The sequence below is a fragment of the Artemia sp. Qi Xiang Cuo genome, chromosome 2 (genome assembly GCF_049724085.1).
Source record: "Artemia sp. Qi Xiang Cuo chromosome 2, ASM4972408v1, whole genome shotgun sequence".
Taxonomy (NCBI): Eukaryota; Metazoa; Arthropoda; class Branchiopoda; order Anostraca; family Artemiidae; genus Artemia; species Artemia sp. Qi Xiang Cuo.
In genome coordinates, this window is record NC_142795.1 from 54847021 (window position 1) to 54873292 (window position 26272).

The 26272-nt window shown below is 36.1% G+C and overlaps 1 protein-coding gene across 1 annotated transcript in view; it reads right to left on the reverse strand.

The window, feature by feature from the left end:
- Cdc16 (cell division cycle protein 16) overlaps nucleotides 1-26272 on the reverse strand; it is a 194982-nt gene that overhangs the window by 19803 nt on the left and 148907 nt on the right. The window contains exon 10 of the mRNA XM_089108172.1: nucleotides 18552-18711. Coding sequence (XP_088964298.1) covers nucleotides 18552-18711 — 160 coding nt within the window. The remainder of the gene's footprint in view (nucleotides 1-18551; nucleotides 18712-26272) is intronic.

Here is a 26272-nt window from a genome sequence, read left to right on the forward strand (position 1 = left end):
CCAGCATTATTTATTGGTTATTGGGAAGTATACAGACATTTTCAGGAAGGATTTTTTTCTGGAGGGGGGGGGGGCTAGCGGAGGGGGTTACTCTGGAGAATCTTTCCGTGGAGGATGTTTATTTGGGGTAAAGGACATTTCTATGAAGGGGGCGCCGGATTTCCAAGCATTATTTAAAAAACGAAATCAGAAATTAAATAAAAAAAAGTTTTTTCAACTGAAAGTAAGTAGCAACATTAGAACTTAAAACGAACAGAAATTATAACGTATGTGAGGGGGTTCTCCCCAAGTCAATACCTCGCTCTTTACGCTACAATTTTTTTTAGTGCTTTCAAAAGAGCTATCTATTCTAATTAAGCGGCCTTTGTGATTCAGGGGTTTGTGAATTAAATTTGTTTTAATTTCTAACGTTAAGAGCGTGGTATTACCTAGGGGGAGAACCCCATCACATACGTAATAACATAGACGTAATAAAAATAAAACAAAAAAACAAGCGATACGGCTCAATAGTAATCGAAACTTTTAAAAACTTTAAAAATTTTGATGTCAATAAATGTATCAAAAGAATGTGTTTATAATGCTGATTCTAAATATATAAATTTTATTAAGTTTAGTATTACTCATCAAAGGCTACGAGCCTGAGAAAATTTACCCGATTTTTTAAAGAGGGGGAAACATCCCCTACAAGTGAAAGAATTTTAATGAAAATCACACCGTCAGATTCAGCGTATCAGAAAACCCTATTACATAGGTTTCAAGCTCATATCTGCAAAAATCTGCAACTTTGTATTTTTTGCCAGAAGAAAAATATACGAATATAGAAGTTATTTATGTAAGTTAATTTGTAAAGACATCCATTTAGCAAAAGAAAAGTAAAATTTTTATGCAAATTTTGTTTACTTATTCAATGACGGTTAGCCAAAATAAAAGCTGCATTAACTAAAAAACGATCAGAAATTAAATAAAAAAAAAAACAAGTTTTTTAAACTGAAAGTAAGGACCAACATTAAAACTGAAAACGAACAGAAATTATTACGTATATGAAAGGGGCTGTCCCCTCCTCAATGCCTCGCTCTTTACACTAAAGTTTGACTCTGTCTCACAACTTTATTTTTTAAAACAACAAAAAACTTTAGGGTAAAGAGCGAGGCGTAGAGGAGGGGACATCCGCTTTCATATACGGAATAATTTACGTTCGTCTTAAGTTTTAATGTCGCTCCATACTTTCAGTTAAAAAAACTTGTTTTTTTTAATTTAATTTCTGATTGTTTTTTAGTTAATGCAGCTTTTATTTTGGCTAACCGTCATTGAATAAGTAAACAAAATTTGCATAAAAATTTTACTTTTCTTTTGCTAAATGCTAAATGCTTTTGCTAAATTTATTTAATAACCAGAAGACACAGGCTATTTGTTTCCCTTTTTTGCACTACCTTCAGCTAGTTCTGAGCTTCCTTCAGCAACTCGTCTGCGGCCAGTTCCTTCGAACCAAGCGCCTCTTTTTTTTTCCTTGAGAGATTTTTCGAGAGTTTCTATTGTTTGTCTTTTCAAAGAGGTTTCAGCGAGCTGCTGCTCTCTCAGCCGTTCTCTTGCCTCCAAATCCTGCCGCTCTTTCTCAGGTTTTTCTTTCAAGGCTTTTTTCTGCTTTAGGCACAAATCATAGCTCTTTCTAGTGGATTTGGCTAGTCTTATCAAGCGTTCGGTGATAGCAACAATTTGCCCAACCCATCTATCACAACCGATCCAAAATCTGCCCAACCCATCTATCACAAAGTTTTGCATTCAAAGCTCGCTCATTCATCGAAGCTCTTTCTTTGCTGAGAACTCGCCCGGAAAGGGAGAAACCCCACTCAATACTGACAGACCCATGTGTCATGGTCAAAACATCATTTGCGACTTCAGACAAGTTTGGATATTTCCCTCCCTGAATCACGCTGTTCCATTCGTCGTCGATCCTTCCTGGCTCCGGTGGAAGTTCGGATAATTGGACTAGCTTAAACAAGTCAACTAGCATGCCCTTTTACGTCGCGATGGGTAATTTCCTGTAAAAATATAATAAACTCTGAGCAGAAAATGGCTTTAAAAATTCATTGGGATGCAAATAAGTTAGAGCTTTCAATAACTGCAAAAATCTCCGCCGAGTATTTGCTTAAGGACATATCTTGCGGCCGCAGAATAATGCTTCTGAACACGATGCACGAACGAGAATTTTGGACCCTCGTCTACTGACTCGAGGCAGTCGACAATCTCGTCACTCAAAACTCTCTGTAGCAATGGCACAAAGTTCTTTTCATCTTCGAATGACTGAAGCGTTAGTTCATCCCTAATCTCTTCGGTCACTTCAGGTTTTAAAACTTGTCCAGCCAATGTCAAAACCAGCAGATTCAGCTCCGTATGGTTCATGCACTAGGTGCTCTTCCCGTTGTAACTTTTCGGTGAAACGTGTGAAAAGGTTCGAGCAATCAACCACAAACTGACACTCTGCTTTCATGGTCGGTTGTTAGATCAGCCGGATGATCTCATTGTACACATTTAATTTCATAAGACTAGGGTTTTTCTTTGGAATAGAGACAACGAAGTACTCAGACAGAGCTGGCATCTGTTCTCTTAGCCTTGAAGCGGCATTTCCTATTGTTAACCATCTGGTGGGTACGTGTTTCAAAAAGCGGGACTTAAAAATGCCAGTTTTCTCTTGAATCTTCTCGTAGTCTTCTTGTCCAGCCGGCCAGCAACTAAAAAAGTACTACCCTTTTATGCTTAGATCGGAGCCATTCTCGTAGATTTCCTGCAGTCCCTTCCAAAAGCGTTGGGTACCAAATGGATCTTGCAGGTATTAATACCAAGGAGATCTTTGCTACCTGTCAATTCACTTTTTTCACTGTCAACCAGTCGAAAAAGTTTTTTGTTCACGTTCGGACCGTCACCAATTAACTTTAGTAGCTTAGAGATAGATAAACCCCTCTCATCGATCGTTCTGGCTATTTTTGACTTCAGTTGTGACATGTCCATTAAAATCTTTCTTACTTTCTGAGTTTCTGGTTTCGCCAAACTCGACAACATAATAACTATTGGTGACTTCATCAAGGGTCATCTTCCGGAAATGGGGTCCAAGAGCTTTCGTTAAAAAATAAGAGAACTTAGTTCGCCCGAAGGAGAAGTTTTTGACCACTGTATCTCTTAACATTTTTCAAATACATCTGCTATTCCATCTGCAGAATTCCCAGAATAGTCAGACTCAATCCTCTTCGGAACTCATGTAATTTCTGCAACTGTTTTTTCATCCCGGACTAGATAAGCACCTAAGTACATGAGCAGTTTTGCCGGTTCGCCACTCTCCATGGGAGATTCAGCAGTTGTGGCTTTATATTCAGCAGTTTTGGCTTGCTGTAGTAAAGCGTAGGAGCCCTTATGGCAGACAAACGATGTATTGCAGATAGGAAAGTAGAAAGAGGACAGATCTTCCTGAATGACTCTACACCACTCTTTCATTTGGTGTGCTGTCGCATCTTTCTCTTCCAAACAAGTCTCCTTGAATTTGCACTTTCCCATTCTTACTCAAACTGAAACTTCAAACCCTAAACCTCAAAAAAAAAGAAAAGAAGATAGTAGAAAAATATATAGGCTATTACCAGAAATGCATTCAAATAAAAAAGGGCGCTAGGAAGTGGTCTAATAGTTCGAGAAATGTATGTAAGCTCAAAATCATGCAAGAAACCAGGTTTTAACACCACCTCCTTCGTATTTTGTGCTTGGAGCCATTCTCTCATTTTTTTTTCTCTGTGTGTAACAGTGACACCCAGGATTTTTTTTTTTTTTAAGTAATTAACAAAGCCAACCGAGTCCTGCTACCTCCAGGTTCCAAGCTAAAACAGGTTCCAAGAATCTCAATCGAAACAAAACTACTGAAAACCGTATATTCACAGGTATTGGTAGCCTTCAGGTTACGGAGCTTAAAACCAAAACAAGAAAAGGGACTTTAGGGACCTTGATCAATTGAAGGGAGCCATAGGGACCTTTACTCGATTCTAGGGACTTTTAGGGACTTTGTGGCAGCCCTTCTAGCCCCCCTCTCACTCGCTTTTTCCCAAAGTCATCCGATCAAAATTTTGAGATTCTGTTCATTCTGTTCAGCATATTTAGAAGGTCAAATAACTATGCTTCTGGGGATGACATGACCCCCTAAAGCCCTTGGGGAAAGGGCTATAAGTTATAAAATTTTCTTAGGGAGGGAAGTTTCCGAGGATGAACTTTCAACAGGAAATCTTACACAGGGAAATTTGCCAGAATTCTTAAACGAAAATCTTCTTAATTGGCTAAATTTCTCTTTGGCGACTCAGTTTTACATGAGAAGATGTTCCAGAAAAATTTTCCTTAGGAAATTTTCACAGGGGTTTAGAATTGCCTGGGGTAGTTTTTCCACGGAGGGGTGAGATTTTTGGCGGTAGAAATTCTCCATGGAGTAAGTTTCCTTGGGAGAGATTCTCCATTGGGGAATTTTCAACGGTAAAAATTCTCCATGGGAAAATATTCCACGGGAAAAATTCACCATGGAAAATTTTCTGGGGGAGAAACCTTCCGTTGGGGGGGGGGGGGATTTCCATGAAAATCATTTCATGGAGGCGTAATTTGAAAAAAAAAATAAGAAGTTAAATGCAAAACAAGTCTATTTTCAAATGAAAATAGGTTAAGGGGAATTTTCCAGGCGGAATTGTCCGCAAGAAATTTTCCAGGGGGAATTTTAAGCGGGGATGGAATATTCCGGGAGAATCTTCTGGGGAAGGAAGGGGGATTTTACATGGGAAAAAATTTCCATAAAGGAATTTTTCTTGGGGGGAATTTTCCATGGAGAGGGAGGTGGATTTCCCGGCATTATTTGAAAAATGATCAGAAGTTAACTAAAAAAAAAAAGTTGTTTCACCTAAAAGTAAACAGAAACATCAAAACCTAAAACAAACACAAATTATTCCGTATATGAAGGGGGTAACCCCTCCTCTATATCTCGCTCTTTATGCTAAAGTTTGACTTTTGTCCCAATTTTTTAAGAACGACTCCTAAAACACAAGAGCCGTTTAATTAGGATAAGACGCTTTTTAAGCAATAAAAAACTTTAGCGTGGAGAGCGAAGTAATGAGAAGAGGACATCCCCCTCTTCATACACAGAATTATTTCTGTTCCTTCTACGTTTTAGTGTTGCTCCTTGCTTTCAATTCGATTTTTTTTATTTATTTAGTCCTAAGTAAGAAATAACAGACCGTATTAAAGTTGAAAATCAAAACATGGTGAATACATGTTCTATAAATGTTGTTTGATTTCCCCCAAAGTGGATAAATAATAGTTTCAAAGTTCAACAAATCAACTTGAATTTTGAAAAAGGAGGAATACAGAAAATTTTTTGCGGGTGTAGTAAAAAAACCAAAAACAAAAAAAAAACACACAGACAAAAATAATAAACATGAAGAGCAAAATGAACAATTAAAACAGCACATTTTTTACACAAGAACACAAACTTGTCGGCTATTTGATTTTAAAGCCCAGGAAGTCTCGCTGACAAAAACATAATCCAATCCTCCAAAACCCTGAGTCACAGGAGAAAAAATATTTTCGTGCAAGTTGTAGTTGCATTAACATTCATTTTAATTTTTATTTATTCAAAAAAACATAAAAATATAGTTTGTAAAATAAAAAATAGGTGAAAAGTGTTGCTCCTATTAATAAAACATACAAGTGTAGAGGTTGAGCAATCTTTTACTGCATTAAATAAAAAAAAACAAGTTTTTTTAACTGAAAGTAAGGAGCGACATTAAAACTTAAAACGAACAGAAATTATTCCATATATGTTAGGGGCTGTCCCCTCCTCAACGCCTCGCTCTTTACGCTAAAGTTCTTTATTGTTATAAAAAAATATAGTTGTGAGATACAGTCAAACTTTAGCGTAAAGAGCGAGGCGTTGAGGAGGGGACAGCCCCTTTCATATAAGGAATCATTTCTGTTCGTTGTAAGTTTTAATGTTTTTAACGCTCCTTACTTTCAGTTAAAAAAACTTGTTTTTTTTAATTTAATTTCTGAACGTTTTTGAATACAGGTTTTGATTTTGGCTCACCGTACATGAATAATTAAAACTAAATTTGCATATTAATTTTACTTTTATTTGGTTAAATGGCTTTCTAGAAAGTTGGTTAATTTTATTTACGAACGTTTTCATTAGTAATATATATACGTAACTTACGAATTAACTTCTATATTCATATATTTTTAATACATATATTAGGGAGTTCGCCCCCTAGTCAATATCTCACTCTTTACGCTAAAGTTCGAATTTTGTTCCAATTCTTTAAAAATGACCCCTTAATCACAAAGGCCGTTAATTAGAATAAATAGCTCTTATGAAAGTACTAAAAAATGTTTGGCTTAAAGAGCAAGGTATTGACTAGGGGACGAAAACATCATATACGCTGAATCTGATGATGTGATTTTCATTAACGTTCTCTAACTTTTAGGGGGTGTTGCCCCCTTTTTTCGAAAATCAGGCAAATTTTCTCAGGAGCGTAACTTTTGACCGGTAGGACTAAACTTGACGAAACTTATATATTTGAAATCAGCATTAAAATCTGATTCTTTAGATGAATCTATTAGTATGAAAATTCCGTTTTTTAGAGTTTCGGTTATTATTGAGCCGAGTCGTTCCTTACTTACAGTTCGTTACCACGAACTGTTTGATGCAATTTGATTGACCCAGTCAAACAGTTTGTGGGAACAAACTTTAGGTAATGAGCGACACGGCTCAATAGTAGCCGAAAAACGGAATTTTGATACCAATAGATATATGAAAAGAATGGGCTTATTAGCTAATTCCAAATATGTAAGATTCACTATATTTAGTGTTACCGATAAAAAGCTTCGAGCCTGAGAAAATTTACCTGATTTTCGAAAAAGGGGGGTAAACGCCCCTTTGTTACAAGAAAGATCACGATTTTTTTCTTGTTTTTTTTCCCCAGGGGTGATCGTAACGAACCAATTGTCCAAGAATATCGGTAATGGGTTCATTCAAACGGAAATAAAAATTTCTAGTGCCCTTTTCAAGAGACCAAAACGATTGGACGGCAACTACCCCCGTCCTGCCCCCCCCCCTTTCCTCAAAATCTTCCGACCAAATTTTTAAGACAGCCATTTTATTCAGCATAGTTGATAAGTCCAGCAACTATGCCTTTGTGGATAACTTGACCCCTCACTGCCTCTGGGGAAAGGTCTGTAAGTCATAAAATTTGCCCAGTTTACGTATAGTATTTGTTATTTGGGAGTATACAGACATTTTTCGAGGAAGGGGGAGGAGTGAATTTCCTGCTGGGGGGACTTTCCAAGGGGAAATTTTAAACTGGGGGAATTAGCCGGAATTTCTATTCGAAGTTTTTCTTATTTGTCTTACTTTATCTTTGCCGACTCAACCGTACATGTAGAGATGTTAAGGGGAATTGCCGCGGCGAAAATTTTTAACGACTCGGAATTCTCTAGAGAATTTTTCCGCTGAGAAGGTGGGGGGGGGCTCCACAGGAAAAATTCTCCATGGGCGAGTTTTCCACCTCTGGATAAATTTTCCAGAGGGATTTTCTGCAGGAGCAACTTTGTAGTAGGAGGCAGGTGGGCGGGGTATTTGCGGGAAAACTTGTACACTGAGGAGGGGATTTCCGGCTTGATTTTAAAAGCAATCAGAAATTGAAGTATTTTTCAAATGAAAGTGCGCTAAGAAAAATAATTTTCAGCTAGAATGGAATTGTCGGGGGGGGGAGGGGTTCTGGCACGCGAAGGGGTGAGTATTTTACGCGGGAAGAACTTTCCATAGAGAATTTCCGGGAAGGGGCAATTTCCGTTAAGGTAGAGGCGGATATTCTGGAATTATTTAAAAACGGATCAGAAATTAAATTAAAATAAACAGGTTTTTTTCAACTGAAAGTAAGGAGCAACATCAAAACTTAAAACGAGCAGAAATTATTACGTATATGCGGGAGTAGAGGTGACCCTATTGATCCCATTGCCCACCCCTGCTGCCACCTACAACTTTTTTACATAGTTTAATGAGGACAGGGTCAATGACCTCTTTCTCAATGGTCTCTTTCTCCAGGTGTGTTTTTGGCACGCTCTCAGCGAATGTTATGATCCAGAAATAGTATTTGTTGTTGTTTCCGAGGCAAATGTCAAGGTCAATGTTGTTGTTGTAAGTGCACGCTCTCAGCGAATGTTATGATCCAGAAATAATATTTGTTGTTGTTTCCGAGGCAATTGTCAAGGTCTATGTTGTTGTTGTTGTTGTAAGTGCACTCTCTCAGCGAATGTTATGATCCAGAAATAGTATTTGTTGTTGTTGCTCGAGCCAAATGTTATGAGTTTCCCGGAAACAGTTAGATCACGTGTTTCCTTCTCAGCCAATCAGAGGGCTTTGTTTATATAACAATTTGACCTTGAGATTTCGTATATAACGGGCATGCAATGTGATTCAATTATCAGAAAGTATTGTGACACAATGGATAGAACAATTAACATAATTGATGAGCTTGAGGCCTTGGCAGCCGCAATTAGCAATGTAAGTACATTTTATTTTCAAATGAATTTTCCTTGGACATCCTCCAGTATATTCAGCTAAAACGTAAATATATTCCTTTGCCCCCCCCCCCCCTCACTGTTTTACAAGAAAACTCTCGCAAAAAGAAATACCTTTTCGTTAAATTCCACTTTTTATTTTCCGTGGTCACCCTCCAGTATTTCAAGCTAAAGCGATCACTGACTTCTGTCAATTTTTAATGAAAATGCCGCTCTGTTTTGACACAAGACTCCAATTTGAGGCCTATAATTAGCTATCACCCTTTCCGGCTTACAAACGCGGTCAACGGAACTATTCTTCCGTCAAATTAAAACACAATGATGCAATAATTAAGCTAGGCCTACACAACCTGTATGGACGTAGAGAAACAAGTTATTTTCGAATTGGGGTCTAACAATATCCCCCCCCCCTCCCCCATTGTCTTACAACCCCAAATTCTCGCAAAAAGAAATACCATTTCGATACATTCTTTCCCTCTATATTTCCGGCTCAATCCCCCCCCCCCCATTGTTTTACAATCAAATTCTCGCAAAAAGAAATAATTATCCTTTCGTTAAATTCCTTCCTTCTATATTTCCAGCTAAAGCGATCACTGAATTCTGTCAATTTTTAATGAAAATGCCGCTCTGTTTTGACACAAGACTCCAATTTGAGGCCTATAATTAGCTATCACCCTTTCCGGTTTACAAACGCGGTCAACGGAACTATTCTTCCGTCAAATTAAAACATAATGATACAATAATTAAGCTAGGCCTACACAACCTGTATGGAAGTAGAGAAATAAGTTATTTTCGAATTAGGGTCTAACAATATCCCCCCCCCTCCCCCATTGTCTTACAACCCCAAATTCTCGCAAAAAGAAATACCATTTCGATAAATTCCTTCCCTCTCTATTTCCAGCTAAATCCCCCCCACTCTAATACAAACATCACTTTGCAATGAAAACGAAAATATATTCTTTTACCATCGAAACCTAACCACCGCAAAAAGAAATACCTTTTCTCAAATTTATTTTTTCTGTAAGCCTATCAACTTCTGTATATCTCTTAGCTATTAACCCGCTATGTTTTGACATAAGCTCTCCGCACAAGCATATAATTACTTTGTCACCCTTTTCCGGTGTGTTCACGGTATCGGTCTAGCCAAAGGGTTTGTTTTGGTTGTCAAATTATAACGATTTTAGGCAATAATTAAGCTACGCCTATGCAACCTGTATAGGAGTAGAGAAATGCATTCTAAACAAAATAATTGCTAACAATATATTTAGGACATTATGTGAAAGGGGGGATGGGGCAATACATCGCTTCTACCAGCTTCGATGTAAGTAAATTATGTAAAGGGGGAGGGCAATGCCTTCAATTCTACCGCCATCAGTGTAAAATGAAAACAAACTATTTCTTCGCATTAAAAGTAAGGGGGGATTCTGTGTGTAGACATGTACACCCATTGACAAGAAAACAAATGTGTAAATATATGAAGGTTTTTAATTTTTTTTCAAGCTTTCAATTAAGTTTCTTTTATATTCCCGGGCGTTAATCCATGATTTTTGTTGGGGGAGGGGGTTAGCACTTTTAATATTGACAAAATAGAAAAGATAATTGTTTCTTACCTTAATTGCTTATTCGTAATTTAGTGATTTTAGCTATAAAATTTGAATAAAATTTAGTAAGATATGTCTTTCGATTTAATAAAACGCATTATTACCTTACTGAGCGGGTAGACTTAGGTTGGTTTAATTTTCATAAATTTAGGGGGAGAGAATACTGGTTTTTTCCTTTACTAAAATGAGATAAATACTTTTCTAAATAAAATTATGGTTAATAATTTTCTTTCTTTAAAAAGAGAGAAATTAGTTTAATACTAATTTTTTCTCTTCTTTAAGGCAAATTATGAGGAATTTGCGGACCCTACATCGAAGAGAGCTATGGCTGGCGCAAATAGCGAAGAATGCTTGTCGCCGCCACCCGCTAAGAAAGCGAGGGCCAATAATGCGCCCCCTGCGAAGGCTACTGCCATGCAATATGATCGCTGGCCAAAACCCTCTAGCTCCACGCTACTTGACCCAATGCAACCTGTCAGAAAACCAAAGAGAGAGTGGGCGAATAGCTACAATGCCGAAGCCCCACCTACGCAAGCTTTTTCAAGGGTCTCAGAAGCTGTCCCGGCTGCACAAGTCACAGCTCCTGTACAAGAAATTAACGTCACCGGCCCCTCCACCCTCCAACACACGTTACCTGGTCCTTCGGGCACCCAAGCCCAGACGGATTATGCAAATGTAAGCATTTTTTTCCTACCTATCTATTTCTTCCAATGTTTTAGTCCTTTTCAATCCCAATATAAACTTATCGCAGCGAGATATTAACCACTATTACATATCTAAATGTAATTTTTTGCTAAGAAACCGCTCTTTTCTCTGTTGCTATCGCTTCACATATAGTTTAGATACTATTGAAACTCAAAATGCTATTCCGTTCACAATTGAATATTATCTTGCTTTAATTTTTGGCTTAAAGCTCCGCACAAGCATATAAATAGATCTGTTTCATCCCCTTTTCCTGTTCTATCATTAGCGACGGTTAGGCCGCCAAGGCTAGGCTTTTCAATGCTTTTAACATAATTCTATTGTTCGGCCAAGAAAATTAGCTGTGAATTGTCTGCAAATTAGGAAATTGGAATTCTATGTAAGAGCGAAACAAGTTATACCACCAAAACTAATAATTGCTATTTATGACATTGCTGAAAAGGGGGAGCCTAGTTGCCCTCCATTTTTTGGTCACTTAAAAAGCGCACTAGAACTTTTAATTTCCATTCACATAGTTTTAAGAGAGATTATTCCCTTTGTCACATATTGGCGTTCTAATTTACATTGAATATTTCTATCGTGCCAAAGATTTTAGTGAGGGGGAAAACGAGTTAACGGTTCAAGCCTGAAACACTTGTGCGAGAATTAGAGATATTTCAACTTGTTAATTTTGTTATGTAAAGGGGGACCGTGACGAGGTGTGAGGGGTGCTGCATGAAGTACAGCGGGCCCGGAAAGCAAAGCCGGGAAGTGCCGCGGGCACGAAAAGCACCACAGGATGCACCGCAAAAAAAAAAAAAAAAAAAAAAGAAAAAAAACACCTTCTATGTCATATCTTAGATTATCTTAAGTTGAATTAACCAAATGCTTTTAAGCAATAATAATTTAAACAGTAGGGATGATTTGAAAATAAGCTATTTTTCATTTATAGGTTAGTGCATTGGTCCCATATTCACCGTCCAGTGAAGAAGAGGAGGAACCACCAGTGGACTTTCAGGATAACGAAACAAGGGACGATATTATTGAAGTACCTTTTAGTATTGATGTCTTTTTAGATGATTTTTTTAATGTAGAACCTAGCACAGTTGAGCTGGTAGACTTGAGCCCGAACACATAGCAGCCTTTAAATGATTTCAAAGGGAACCCTCCTCCTCCAGCTTCCGATACCCTAACGAGTCCACTTCAAACAGCTGAAGTGGAACATAGTCCGAATATTGTTGAACAACTTGGGGGTGGGGGTACATCTTCCCCCAATTTTCAATTATCTAATACATTATTAAATAATATAGTTGTTTTCACTGCAACGTTTGGGGATCCTTTTAATACACTTATGGGGGGAAAGTTTGAGTGAGATCCTGGAGAAATAGGGCAGGCCTCTGTAGAGACCATTCATGCACTACGCTAGACGCAAATACCATTGTGGGGGGGTAGGAACTCAATTAAAGTTTCTATTATTTTAAAGGTTTTTTATTTAAAGGAGGGTAAAAGCAAAGGTTATTATCATTATATACATTCCGAGATGCGTGTAATTTATAAAAATTTAGAAAATTTTGAGGGTGTTTTTAGTGAGTGGGTAGGAGAAATTATTGCGCATCTCGAGAACTATAATGAAAATGGAAATGGGTCTGTAGTTTTATTTATTGAAAATTTAAGCGTAAATGTATGTAAATGTAAGAAAGATTTTATTTTAAGAGGGGGGGCTAGGTCTGAAAGGGATACTATTTTAAATTATAATCCAGATCTAGAGGGTTGTCGTGGTGTCCAGAAGATCTGTTTTGAAACAGATCAAAAGTGTTTCAAGTATGCTTTCCTCATATCAGCATACGAGCCTCTAGCAAGTGACGCTACCAAGACGACTTTAGATCATTGGGCTGTGCATGGGAAGGAAGGGGCCGATTTCCCAGTAGTAGATTTTTCTTGCTTAGAAGGAAAATATCCAGTAACGCTACGATCTATTGACATGTTTGAAAGGGCCAATGCTCATTTAAATATCGGCGTTACTGTGGTACGACACCAAACAGAATTTGAAAATGGAACTCGCTCTAAAAATAAGGGGGTGGTCTTCCCAGTAAGGGGCCCGTAAGTTGATTTGGTTAAACACTGGGTTTGGTTGTTTTACATACCACCTAGTGAACCAAATGCAATCGGCCATTTTAACCCTATAACCGACATTAGTAGAGTTCTGGGGGGTGATAAGAAACAGATTGCCCGTTTCTACTGTCCAACATGCCTGTTTACATTTTGGACTGAACTAAAGTTGCAAAATCATATGAGACACTGTAGACGGCATGGATATCAGACAGTGGAGACGATTTCAGGGGATAGAGCCATTCTACGTTTTAAAAATTTTCAAAATACCCTCCTCCAATGCAACAAAATATCTTTAGACTGCGAAGCTAAGCTGGTGGAGGTGAATGACCCCAATATCCAAACCGTATCAAAAAACACCAGGCCATTGCAGTGTCCTATGCTCATGCGCCAAGAGATAGTTCTAACACCATGTGGTTGTTAGAAATAGTTGAGACATTGGATGAGAATGAGTTCATGGTCAAGGCATGACTAAACTGATTGGCACGGCTAATGGCGCTATTTCTCGTTTGAGAAATACACATTATCCAATGGTGCTGTCTGCAGAGGATCGTCTCGCGATTAAAAATAAAAAAATATGTTGGGTTTGTAAGGGTTAATTTTTAGAGGAGGATACAGGGACTAACGGAAAAAGAGGGGGGAAGGGAAAAGTCAAAGACCACGACCACTTGTGGCAGGAAATCTCATCTGAGTGCAGTAATTTTAGGGGGGTTGTGCATCAATCGTGTAACTTAAACGTTAGCCAACAGTTTTTCATTCCAGTTTATATTCACAATTAAAACTATGACTTAAAATTTATTTTATCAGCACTGGCACGTATGCATAGGGAGCGAGGGGGAGCAGATAGTCCATGGGTGATTAATTAATTTATCTATAACATTATTCCCAAATCAGCCGAGAAGTTATTGCTTCTCGAACTGAAATGGCAGGTAGCGGATAATGAGCGTACGTGCTGTAATAAAATCAGGTTTTTAGATTCTTTTATTTTTTTTCCCAAATCATTGAGTCATCTGATTCAAGTGCAGAAAAGCGACAATTTTGATAGCTTTCCCTTGCTTAAACAGCACTTTCCTAACACTGAAATGTATGACTTATTAACCAGCAATGGTATCTATGCATATGATTATTACTGTTCTGGCGCTCACTTAAGCGAGGAGAAACTACCTCCAATTGAAGCTTTTTACAATTCACTGACCAACAGTGAATGCACAGCCGAGGATTAAGAGTTTGCCGAGAAGGTGTGGGCTATGGGGGATTGTAAAAATGGGTGGGATTATTGTAGACTGTACTTGGCCAGTGACGTTTTAACTCTGTTGGATATAGTCTGTAAGAATACAGACCAGATCTATTCAGAGTTCGGGTTAGATATAGGATATTATTTTTCTACCCCCCATTTAGTAATGGATTTAATTTTAAAAATTAGCAGGGAGGAAATAGGACTAATCACAGATGTAGATCAGCACCTTTTTGTAGAGCGTTCAATGAGGGGAGGGTATGTTTTTCATGGGGACCGCGTCTTATCAACCGATCCGAGCGGACAAAACAGCACCGGTGCAAAGTCAAATGCAATGTTCTTGGACATGAACTCATTGTACCCCTCGGCAATGTCTCACTACTCTTTGCCGTGTGGGAACTATCAATGGCTTGAGAATCCTTGTGAGTTCCCCGACATTAACCCCGTCGAGGACAATAGGCCACAAGAATGGTTTTTTGAAGTTGACGGTCACATTCCGCTGGCGCTTCACGACTCCGTCAAAGATTTTGTTTTTCCTTGTATCAATGGACCCGTGAGCAGGGACTCTCTGAGCCCCTACAATCGTTCATTGGTTGAGGATATGGGGATGCACTGGACTCCCTCTAAACAGAAACTGATTGCTGATTTGGACCCTAAGGAGAATATCGTTGTTCACCATGTGCTTTTGCACTGGATGGTGAACAACGGTTTCAAGATCACCAAAATACATAGGGTCCTGCAGTTCAATCAGAAACCTTATTTGAAAACGTTTATCGATACCTTTGTCGATAAACGCTCTAGGGCAAATTCCAAGGGAGAGAAGGAATTGTACAAGCTCATCCTAAATTCAGTGTTTGGCAAAATGTGTGAAAGCGTACGCAACAGATCTCGCTGTGACGTCTTGACTGACCCTCTAGAGTGTGCACGAATTATTGCCGATCCCAATTTTACACCATTCACGAGCATAGAGACTGGCATGGTTCTTCTACACAGGCGAAAGCGAAATGTGGTACTGAACAAGAATATTGCAGGCGGCAGTTCAGTAATGGAAATTTCCAAAAAGCTCATGTTGTCGTTCTTTTACAATGTGTGCAAGGTGCAATGGCAACGGGAGTGGGAGGTTCAAGTTTATTATGGTGATACAGATTCTCTGCTGTTAAAGGTAAATGGGACTGAAGATTTATTGGGTGATTTGCAAAATGGGGTGCACATCAGCTCGCGGATGGATTTCACCAACTGGAATCCATCCCTCTACCCCGAGATGGTGAAACTTCAAGCCCCCAACCAACTATTAATGTTAAAACAGAGACGGGGAGTGATTTGATATCCCGGGGGGTGTTCCCAGGTCCCAAAGTTTATTGCGTGGAAACACATAGTGGGGATGAAAAGAAGGCGTGTAAAGGGGTGCCTACACATTTTGTAAAGAGCAATTTCAACATGAGCGTGTACAGAGACTGTGTAGAAAGTGGCCTAGTGCCGAGAGCACAAGTGCTTGCAATTCGCTCTCTACAGTATAGAAATTATACTGTGAGAGTAGAAAAAATGCAATGTCGTGTATATCTGACAAGGTCTATGTGCTCGAGAATGGTGTGACGGTCCTACCTAATGGCCACTACCGTATTTCAGATCGAGTTGAATGCTTAGACTATCGTAATCAACTTGGTCTGGATAAACTAATCTAACCCAAGCACTAACCACCACCACTCAACCTTTCATAAATTAACCTAACCAACTAATCTAACCCAAGCACTAACCACCACCACTAACCCATCCACTAACCCGTAGCAGTGACGACAACTATTCTTTTTCCATCGCTGCTCCCGGGGGATGGGGGGTCCTTCCCGCGGAAAACTGTGCGACGATTCCAGTGAACTTTTCCAGACGATTCCAGTGATTCAAGTTGGGATGAAGGCCAGAACAGTGAAAATGAGGGTGGTGACAATTCTACTTGTAAGAAGGACTCAGGTCTCCCAATTAAACTGTCTGACTTCTATGCTGTGTTCTATGAGAAAGATTTCTACATTGGGCGAACAGAAGACTTTCCAGATAAGGGAATGGCGAAATGCAACTTTATGGAACGTGTGAGCAATGCTGACTTCAGTTACAACTGGCCCAAGAAAGGTGATGTCAGTGTTGTTGAAGAAAGATATGTTTTCGCTGGACCAAACGTTCGAAAGAACATGGCCCTTTCCGATTTGCAGGGAACCTTGAAGTTACAAAGTCAAACAAAAAACTTTGCAAAGAACACCAATTCTAGCCCCCGGTTTTCCGGGATTTTTCTGCAAGTTCTGTTTTTTGACATGATCTTAGTCTAATTTTCTGTAATTTTTTTTTTAATTTTGTTCAATATAAGTGACCTTTTTTATTGAATCTTAGACATAATTTAATTACATACAACATAATTTATAATACATAATTAATAACATAATTTGCACTTTACTGAAAAAAATACAAATGAATGTGAATTGTGAATTATATACTGATATTTAGTAATCAAAGTGTTAATATTATTTGATTTATTAAAGTTTTGAAAGTAAAAACGTTTATATTTTTTCAGTAAAGTGCAAATTATGTTCTGGCCTTGGGAAAGCATAGGGGTTTTAAGCCCTGCTCATGTTAATTTCTGCTCGTTTTGAGTTTGACTCGGTTATTTATTGTAATCTCGGTTCGTTTTGGGTTTCATTTATTTATCGATGCTGATTTGTGGTAGTTTCACGCTTGGTAGATTATTTTATTTTATTTTTGCTCATTTTTGGTTTAAACGAGTTCTTTACTTTTCTTCGAAAAACTCATTTGTGGAATTTTTTTTTTTTATTAATGTCAGAAAGACACAAGCTAAATATGACAATGGCTTAATTTTGCCAAACACTGGCTAAATTGAAAAAAAAGACGTAACATTTGTATTACAGAAAGCTGAATACACAATTTTGAAAAGGTTTCAGGGAAAATAATTTAGATTTTCAGAGAGATTTTAGGAGAAACGGTGACTTTTTTGAGAAGTTTCAGGGATTTGGGGAGCTCTATTGTTTTTCGGAGAAAATTTCGTAACTTTGGTGGTACTCCCAGAAATTCGGGGACATTGATGGCATTAATTCAATAGGAAATAGTTTCCTTTGTACAGCGTTTTCTTGATTCTAAGCCTTTCATAAATTTATACTTCGCCAAGCTATCAAAAAGCATAAACAGGAAAAAGTGCAGTATCGATCAAATACGAACGCTAAATGTAAGAGATTGCTGTAGGCCATAGATCAACTATACATTTCTTGGATAGAAATAGGTAAATTAGCTAGAAGCTTGGGTGTAAGGACAGACGTTCATTTGAGTTAAGCTACAAGCAAAACCGGTCCATTAGCTAGCATTGAATCTAGAGCCCTAAAATTTCTTTCTTTTTATTATTCATTAGACGAAGCGTTATGAATCTACTTTAAAAACAGCACAGGAAAGAGAGAGGGAGAAAAAGTGATATTTAACATGGGCGTGCGGATGGTGGTTTGGGATCACCAAAGTTCAATTTGAAAGTAGAACAAAAGTCTTTTTTCTAGAGGGTTTCATGCAGAAACTACACCGGTTTTCTACATAAAGGTTCAGTGTTTGAAGATATTTTCAACCTAATTCCTGCCAGTGAGTGAAATAGCTCACGAGCGTGAGCAAGAGGGAGAGGGGGAGTCGTAAAAATCTATGAAAAATTTAGAAAACTTTCACAATGAGAAAGCATAACTGAATTAACCGATATTGGGGATAGGGTCTCAAAACTCTGTATTCTAGACAATACTTTTAAGAAGTTCTTTTTCAACGATCAGACGCCGAGCAGAGTGAACACCACTAGGATTTACATAGTTAAATTCTTTTCAAGGGTTTTTTAATGCTCATGTGACTGAAACTTCCAAAAATAAATCTACAGCCCAAACTATAATGCCAGGATCGGGATTCCAAATTTTTACCTCATATCCTTCCGTACTTGTAGGGCTTTGAGGATTCCTTGAACATAGCTTTATATTAACTTTGCAGCAATGAAAAGAAGCTTGGTTTAAAATTTGACTTAAAAAAGCTTGGTTTATAAGTCCAGCAAGAGCTCAGTTTAAGCCAAAAAGAAATTTTTCTTCTCTCTTCATTCACTCAAATTAAACTTGACAAAGTTTTTAACTGAGTAAAGGAAGGGGATAGGAGCACATAAATACCTTTTCAGGACCTAATTTGGACGTTGATTTATTTCTGAGAGTTTCAATAGCCTAGGCCGTTTAAAGCTTTTAATCAAGAACTAATGTTTAGCTTGCATAATTTGTCTCTATAGGATTCAGAACCGAAACTAACACTTATTTTCGAAGTTTGAGACGTACCTTTTTGTGATAGCTTAAAGATTCCTCGTAATTTTCTAGTTTTCTAGATACATGTCCCATGTTGTTATAGAGAGGCTCCCAAGTTTCAGGTATACATGAGTGATTTGTAGCATCAATCTTGGAAATAGCATTCAAAAAATAAACCTTTGCCGTTTCGTACCTAAAAACAAAAGATGAAACCTTTTTAGAGTAGCCCATATCAATCTGAAACTTCTAAACCTTAGTAACCGCCTTCTTTATTCAGACGGTATTGACAAATATTTGCTGACATATATTTGCAATATTTGCTTGTCCATATTTGCTGACAATTCGCTTTATCTTTACAAAGCAATACATAACAGTATTTTAAAAAATGATTTCCTTAATGATGTGGGGAGCAAAGAGAAGAAAAACTGAGAATCAAACTAAGGAGAAAAATGATTATGCATAACGTTTTAAATAGTGAATTTCTTCGTCAAATACAGCTATAACCTATATAATTTCGGAACAAAACTGCCTTTCCATGACGATAAATAAAATTTCAAATAGGGATAAAATCCTTTTAACAGAGAGTGATAAATTTCACGATCACTGATACAATTTCACAAAAATACTAGATATTTCGGCCACAGATGCAGTGACCGTCATCAGTAGTAAAACTAAACTAAAACAATTAAAAACAATAATTTATATACAAAAATAAATAAAAGTTCAAATAGGGATAAAATCCTTTTAATAGACACTGTTTCAGAAACAGTGATAGAAATTCACAAAAATATCAGATATTTCGGTCACATATGCAGTGACCCTATTCGTATAGTGACCGTAATATGCGGTGAAATAATTATTTACGTTACATAAAAAAATAAAATAAAAATTGTTTAATAATCTAATTCTTTTCAAAGCATAAACTGAAGCTAGTCTCTTTGACCTTCTAGGTTCCAATTCAATAGCGTTGAATGAACTAACACTTGAACAGAGGTTAGCTACATTAAGTGAATTGAACATTACTCTATCGGATTTTAATAAATTATCGTAGATAGAGTTTAAACCAAATTCACCCGTGTCACGATTTAAAGCTATATTCCTGAATAAACTTTTTTTTTTTAATTTCAAGAGTTCCACGAAAATTTTGCTTTAAACCCCGGTCGCTAGAAATCAAAGAGATATTATCGAATAAAATAAAATGGTCTGGAAAATTAAAATATATTCCGAATAGGCCGAACTTCCAAAACAGATTTGGAAGTTTCTGTAATTATGTATTTAGTAAGGATGTGCAATAAGCTTTCTTATTCTTTTTTAACTCAGAAGGAAATTTTTCGAACAAGTAAATGGTTTACCGATGGGGGCCCCTTTATCTCCATTATTAGCTAATATTTTTTTGGAAAATATTGAAACAATTGCGTTAGATTCGTATTTTTTAAAACATATTTTTTGGGGCCAGTATATGGATGACACAATTTCAGTATGGGATTACGAGGAAGAGGAACTAAAAAGATTTTTGGAACACCTTAATTATTTGCGGGGGGATTTAAAGTTTACTGCTGAATTAGAAGAGAATAGGAAACTAACTTTTCTTGATGTTCTTCTTTTAAAAAATAAAAATAGTCTGGATTTTAAATTTACAGAAAACAGACTGATACAATGGATTTTTGCCGTATAGCTCTGGTCACGCTCGCCAAGTAAAAATTGGTTTGATCATTCCTTTAACTGGCCGGATCTGTAGTATTTGCTCTCCGAAATTTTTTGGAGGAGTTGTCTTTTCTAAGAAAAACACTAATAAGTAACATGTATTTGCGGAAGCTCATATGTGGGACGAACTAACCCGAATTTGGCAATGAGATTATTATAGCATAAATACTCCATTTCATCGGCTTTAAAGCAAAATTCTAAGCCTGAAGATTCCACTTCAGCCCTTTTGGAACATATTTTTAATTTTTCAGACCATTTTATTTTGTTCGATATTGTCTCTTTGATTTCTAGGGACCGGGGTTTCAAGCAAAATTTTCGCGAAACTCTTGAAATTAAAAATAAATTGTATTCAGGAATAGAGCTTTAAATCGTGGCGCGGGTGAATTTGGTTTGAACTCTAAGTAGTGTGCAAGTATGCAGTATCAACCCTACAAGGAAACCTACAAGAATATGTATACAGTCCAGGACGAGATTAGGGACGAGATCATATAAAGTGACCGAACAGGTTTCTGTGTCAACACCCATTTTCTGGACCACTATTAATTACTATCAACTGTACAAAACTCGCCAGACCACTTTCTGTAGTTACAAAGATAGATTTCCATGCCAGACAGCTTTCTGAGGTTAACAGCCAAGCTGAGCGTGTAATAGATTCATAGCTAGATTTAATGATTGCATACATTATTACAGATATCAAAAAAGTTATATCATTTGCGCAAAGCTAACTCAATTTGCGAAAAAGGTATACCATTTGGGTAATTCTGCACTGAATGATCTTAATTGGTGACTGAATAACAGAGATAAAACAAAGTTCGAGAATTATTTAAATTGAATTTTATAAAAGTGGTAAGAAAGGGTTAAACTGCTTACCAGATAAGGTAAGCCCGAGGGGGTGCTAAATCTTACGCAATTTAATATAAATTTGGAATAACATCATTGGTATCAATCTATGGAAATGGTTAACGATGACAAGGTGACCATGGGACTTGACTTAGCTTTACTTCTTGGCTGTGTTCTGTATAATACACAAGTACCATTTGAGTACTGTTATCAACATAAATATGCTTTAACATTTTAGTATACTAAAAAGTTGATACTAATAAAGATGTAGATGCCAAGAAAAGAATTTTAATAAAGAAATTCAGAACAATCCTTAGAGATCCTAAGAAATCAACTAGTGACATGATTATGAGTTTGAACCATCAAGGACCGTAACCACCAATGACCCTAACCACCAAGGACCTCAACCTCCAAGGGTCCCCTTTCCCTAACCTCCAACTGAAAAAAGCCCCCCCGCTTCCCTCCAACTTTTTGGGCCCCTCCCCCCATTTTTTATACTTTTTTTGAAGTTTTTTTTTAACTTTTTTTATATTTCTTGGAATGACATGAAACATACTTGAAACATAAAAATTCAAATGTAACATTTTCTGAATTCAAAATGAGAATGATAAAGATATTTTAGTCGTGACTTTTACTATTAGAAAAATAATGTTTGTAGTAGCACTTTTTTTGGACTGAGTTTTTGGACTTAGAAATTATTCAACTTTTTTTTACGTATCTTTAAATGACATGAAATATACTTGCGGCTGTACCAATCGTACTCTATGCTTGCTCATAGATAACGACGCGGCTTTCCCACTGGTACTCTATGGCAGGTTATCGACACTACCTAGTTTATTGAATGTATAAATTCAGTAATTTTTACGCAGTGGAAGAATAAACACATAGGTCATATCTTTAAAAAAGTAAAGATGAAGCATTTTAAGAAAGTTTGTTCACATTATAGTGTTAGGGTAGCATTGAATACTGACAAGGAGAAGTATTTGAACTATGAAACAAGTACAAGTGGTGGCACTATCGGAAACGTATGCGTGCATTGTCATGATAGTAAGGAATTAAATTTCTTTAGAGTACCAAAAAAATTCAACTCTTATGATGGCGGATATGCGAGATTGAGATCTCCGGAGATGATTGCATTAAAAGAGAATGCCAGCATAAAAATAATAGTTGATGAAGAGGGGCATCTTCTTGCTACTGCTTTTAGTAACATATTACCAAGTGATAAATGCTTTCACCAGGTTTTGGATATTAACATTCAAAAAAAAGTAAAAAGAAGAAAAGCATAATCCTCTACCAAAATAAGAAATAATATCTTATCAACGGACTAGAGGTGCTGCCTGTGTAAAAATAATGTAGCAATGGACAGTGAAGCTACAGGCAGAGCTAACAGGGCACTGGCGTATAATATCACCAAGAAATATAAGGATGAATCGATGAAAAACAAAGAGCCAGCAAACGTTACTACCATTGATCGAACAGTCAATGAACCAAATAATAGCCAAGATGGAACGCATATTGAACCTGTCGGTTACATAACTGTAAAAACTGTGCTAGGTTAAAATCTGACAAATTACGATTCAAATAATCACGGGCTAAAAGAGGACAATAGCTACAGTTTAAAGAGCAAACATAGTGAAATTTTAGAAGGAACAGGATCAAAATGTCTGAAGCTCTTGATTAGCTCTAGTAATTTATAATAATATATTTTTTTGTATTAATATTCTACATGACATTATTTCCTTAAAAAATATATTATGCATTACATTGTTATGTGTTCATTATTTTTAGAGTATGCTAGCATATCAAACACTTAAAATGTCTATTAAAACATCGGAGATGTAAGAAAAGGAATTTTCATACATCATATATCGGATAGATCGGATACGTCTTTATCATCATCCTTTGTCGGAAATGTCGGATAAACTTGAGAAATTCTAAGTATCATAGTGAATAAATTCTTTATCAGCATCATTTGCTGGATATGTTGGTTAACATTATCAAAATCTAAGTATCAGAGTGATTAAATTTTATATCAAGATATATTCTCGGATACATAGAATAACATCGGCAAAATCTAAGTAATAGAGTGAATAAATGTTTTCTATTAACATCTCTGTCAATTACATCGGATAAAATTGACAAAATCGAACTAATCAGATTGAATTAATTCCTAATCAACATCTTTTGTCGGATACGTCGGATAACATTGTCAGAATCTAAGTATCAGATTGAAGAAAGTCTCTTATCAATTTCCTTTGTCGGTTACATCAAATAACATTCACAAAATCTAAGTATAAATTCTTTATCAGCATCATTTGCTGGATACGTCGCTTAACATTATCAAAATCTCACTTTCAGAGTGATTAAATTCTATATCAACATCTATTCTTGGATACATATGATAATATCGACAAAATCTAAGTATTAGAGTGAATAAATGTTTTCTATCAACATCTCTGTCGATTACATAAGATAAAATTTGCAAAATCGAACGATCAGATTGAATAAATTCTTTATCAACATCTTTTCTCGGATACGTCAGATAACATTGTCAAATCTAAGTATCAGAGTGAATAAATTCTTTATCAACTTCCTTCGTCGGTTACATCAGATTATATTCGCAAAATCTAAGTATCAGGGTGAATAAATTCTTTATCATTGTCTTTTGTCAGATACGCTTGATAAAACTGAGAAAATCTAAGCATCAGAGTGAAAAAATTCTTCATCAATGTCCTTTGACGGATAAATTTGATAACATTGTCAAAATCTAAGTGTCAGAGAGAACACATTATTTATTCAAATTTTTATCAACATCAATGGTCGGATACGTCGGATAAAATTGACTAACTTCTAAGTACCAGAGTGAATAAATTCTTTATCAACATCTTTTGTCAGATACATCGGATAAAATTGATAAAACCTAAGTATCAGATTGAATAAATTCTTTATCTACATCTATTGACGGATTTATAGGATAACATTGAGAAAATCTAAGTATCAGAGTGAATAAATTTTTTTATCAACATTTCTGTCAGATGCATCGTATAAAATTTACAAAATCTAAGCATCAGAATGAACAAATTCTTTATCAACATCTTTTGTCGGATATATCGGATAAAATTGACAAAATCTAAGTATCACAGCGCATAAATTCTTTCTCAACATCCTATGCCGGATAAATCGGCTATCCGGATAAAATTGACAAAATCTAAGTATCAGATTGAATAAATTCTTCATCAGTATCTTTTGTCAGATATGTTGGATACCATTGTCATAATAAAAGTATCAGAGTGAATAAATTCTTTATCAACTTCTTTTGTTGGATACATCGGATAACATTCACAAAATCTAAGTATCAGAGCGAATAAATTCATTATCATCGTCATTTGTCAGATACGCTTGATAAAATTGAGAAAATCTAAGAATTAGAGTGAATATATTTGTTATCAGTGTCTTTTGACAGATACATTTAATAACATTGAAAAAATTTAAGTATCAAGCTGAATAAATTCCTTATTAATACTTTTTTTTATCAACATCATTTGTCAAATACGTCGGACAACATTGACGAAATGAATGTTATCCTTATTTGATAGAGGAAGTTGATAAAGAATTTATTCACTCTGATACTTAGATTTTGACAATATTAACCGACGTAGCCGACAACAGATGTTGATAAAGAATTATTTAATATGATGCTTAGATTTTTTCAATTTTATCCGATGTATCTGACAAAGATGCTGATAGAAAAAATTATTTACTCTGATACTTAGATTTTGTCAATGTTATCCCATGTATCTGACAATAGATGTTGATACAGAGTTTAATCAATCTGACACTTAGGTTTTGAAAATGTTAACTGATATTTCCGACAAAGGATGTTGATTAAAAATATATTCGCTCTGATACATAGATTTTATCAATTTTATACCGACCTATCCGACAAAGGATGTTGATAAAGAATTTATTGATTCTAATACATAGATTTTGACATGTTATCCGACTTATCCGAGAAATGATATCGATAAAGAATGTTAATAAAGAATGTGTTCACTCTGATACTTATGTTTTATCATTGTTATCAAAAGTATCTATCAAACGGCATTGATAAAGAATTTATTCACTGTAATACTTAGATTTTCTCAATTTTATCAGGCATATCTGACAAAGGACGATGATATAGAATTTATTCAGTCTGATACTTAGATTCCGTGAATATTATCTGATGTATCTGACAAAAGATGCTAATAAAGAACTTATTCAACATGTTACTTTGATTTGGTCGGTGTTATCAAACGTATCTGTCAAAAGACATTGATACAGAATTTACTCACTCTGATACTTGGATTTTCTCAATTTTATCAAGCGTATCTGACAAAAGACGATGATAAAGAATTTATTCACTCTGATACTTAGATTTTGTGAATGTTATCTGATGTGTCAGACAAAGGAAGTTGATAAAGAATTTATTCACTCTAATACATAGATTTTGACAATGTTATCCAGCGTATCCGACAAAAGATGTTGATAAAGAGCTTATTCAATCTGATACTTAGATTTACTCAATTTTATTCAATGTATCTGACAAAGATGTTGATAGAAAAAATTTATTCACTCTGATACTTGAATTTTGTCAATGTTACCCCATGTATCTGACAATAAATGTTGATACAGATTTTCATCACTCTGACACTTAGGTTTTGATAATGTTAACCGACATATCCGGCAAAGGATGTTGATAAGGAATATAGTCGTTCTGATACTTAGATTTTTTCAGTTTGACTCTGAGCTATCCGACAAAAGATGTTGATAAAGAATTTATTCATTCTGATACTTAGATTTTGTCTATGTTAAACTATCTATCCGATATACAATGTATGAAAATTCCTTTTCTTACATCTCCGATGATTTAATACACATTCTAAGTGTTTGATATGCTAGCATACTCTAAAAATTATGAACACAGAACAATGTAATGCCTAATATATTTTTAATGAAATAATGACATGTAGAATATTAATACAAAAAATATATTATTATACATTATTAATATCATTGAACAACTTTAGACATTCTGAATCCGTTCCATAAAATAGTTCACCATGTTCTCTCTTGATACTGTATCTATTGTCTTCTCTTAGTTCCTAATTAGTAGAATAATCATTATTCCATTTTGAGTCATACACAATTTTTACTGGTGTGTCACAGAC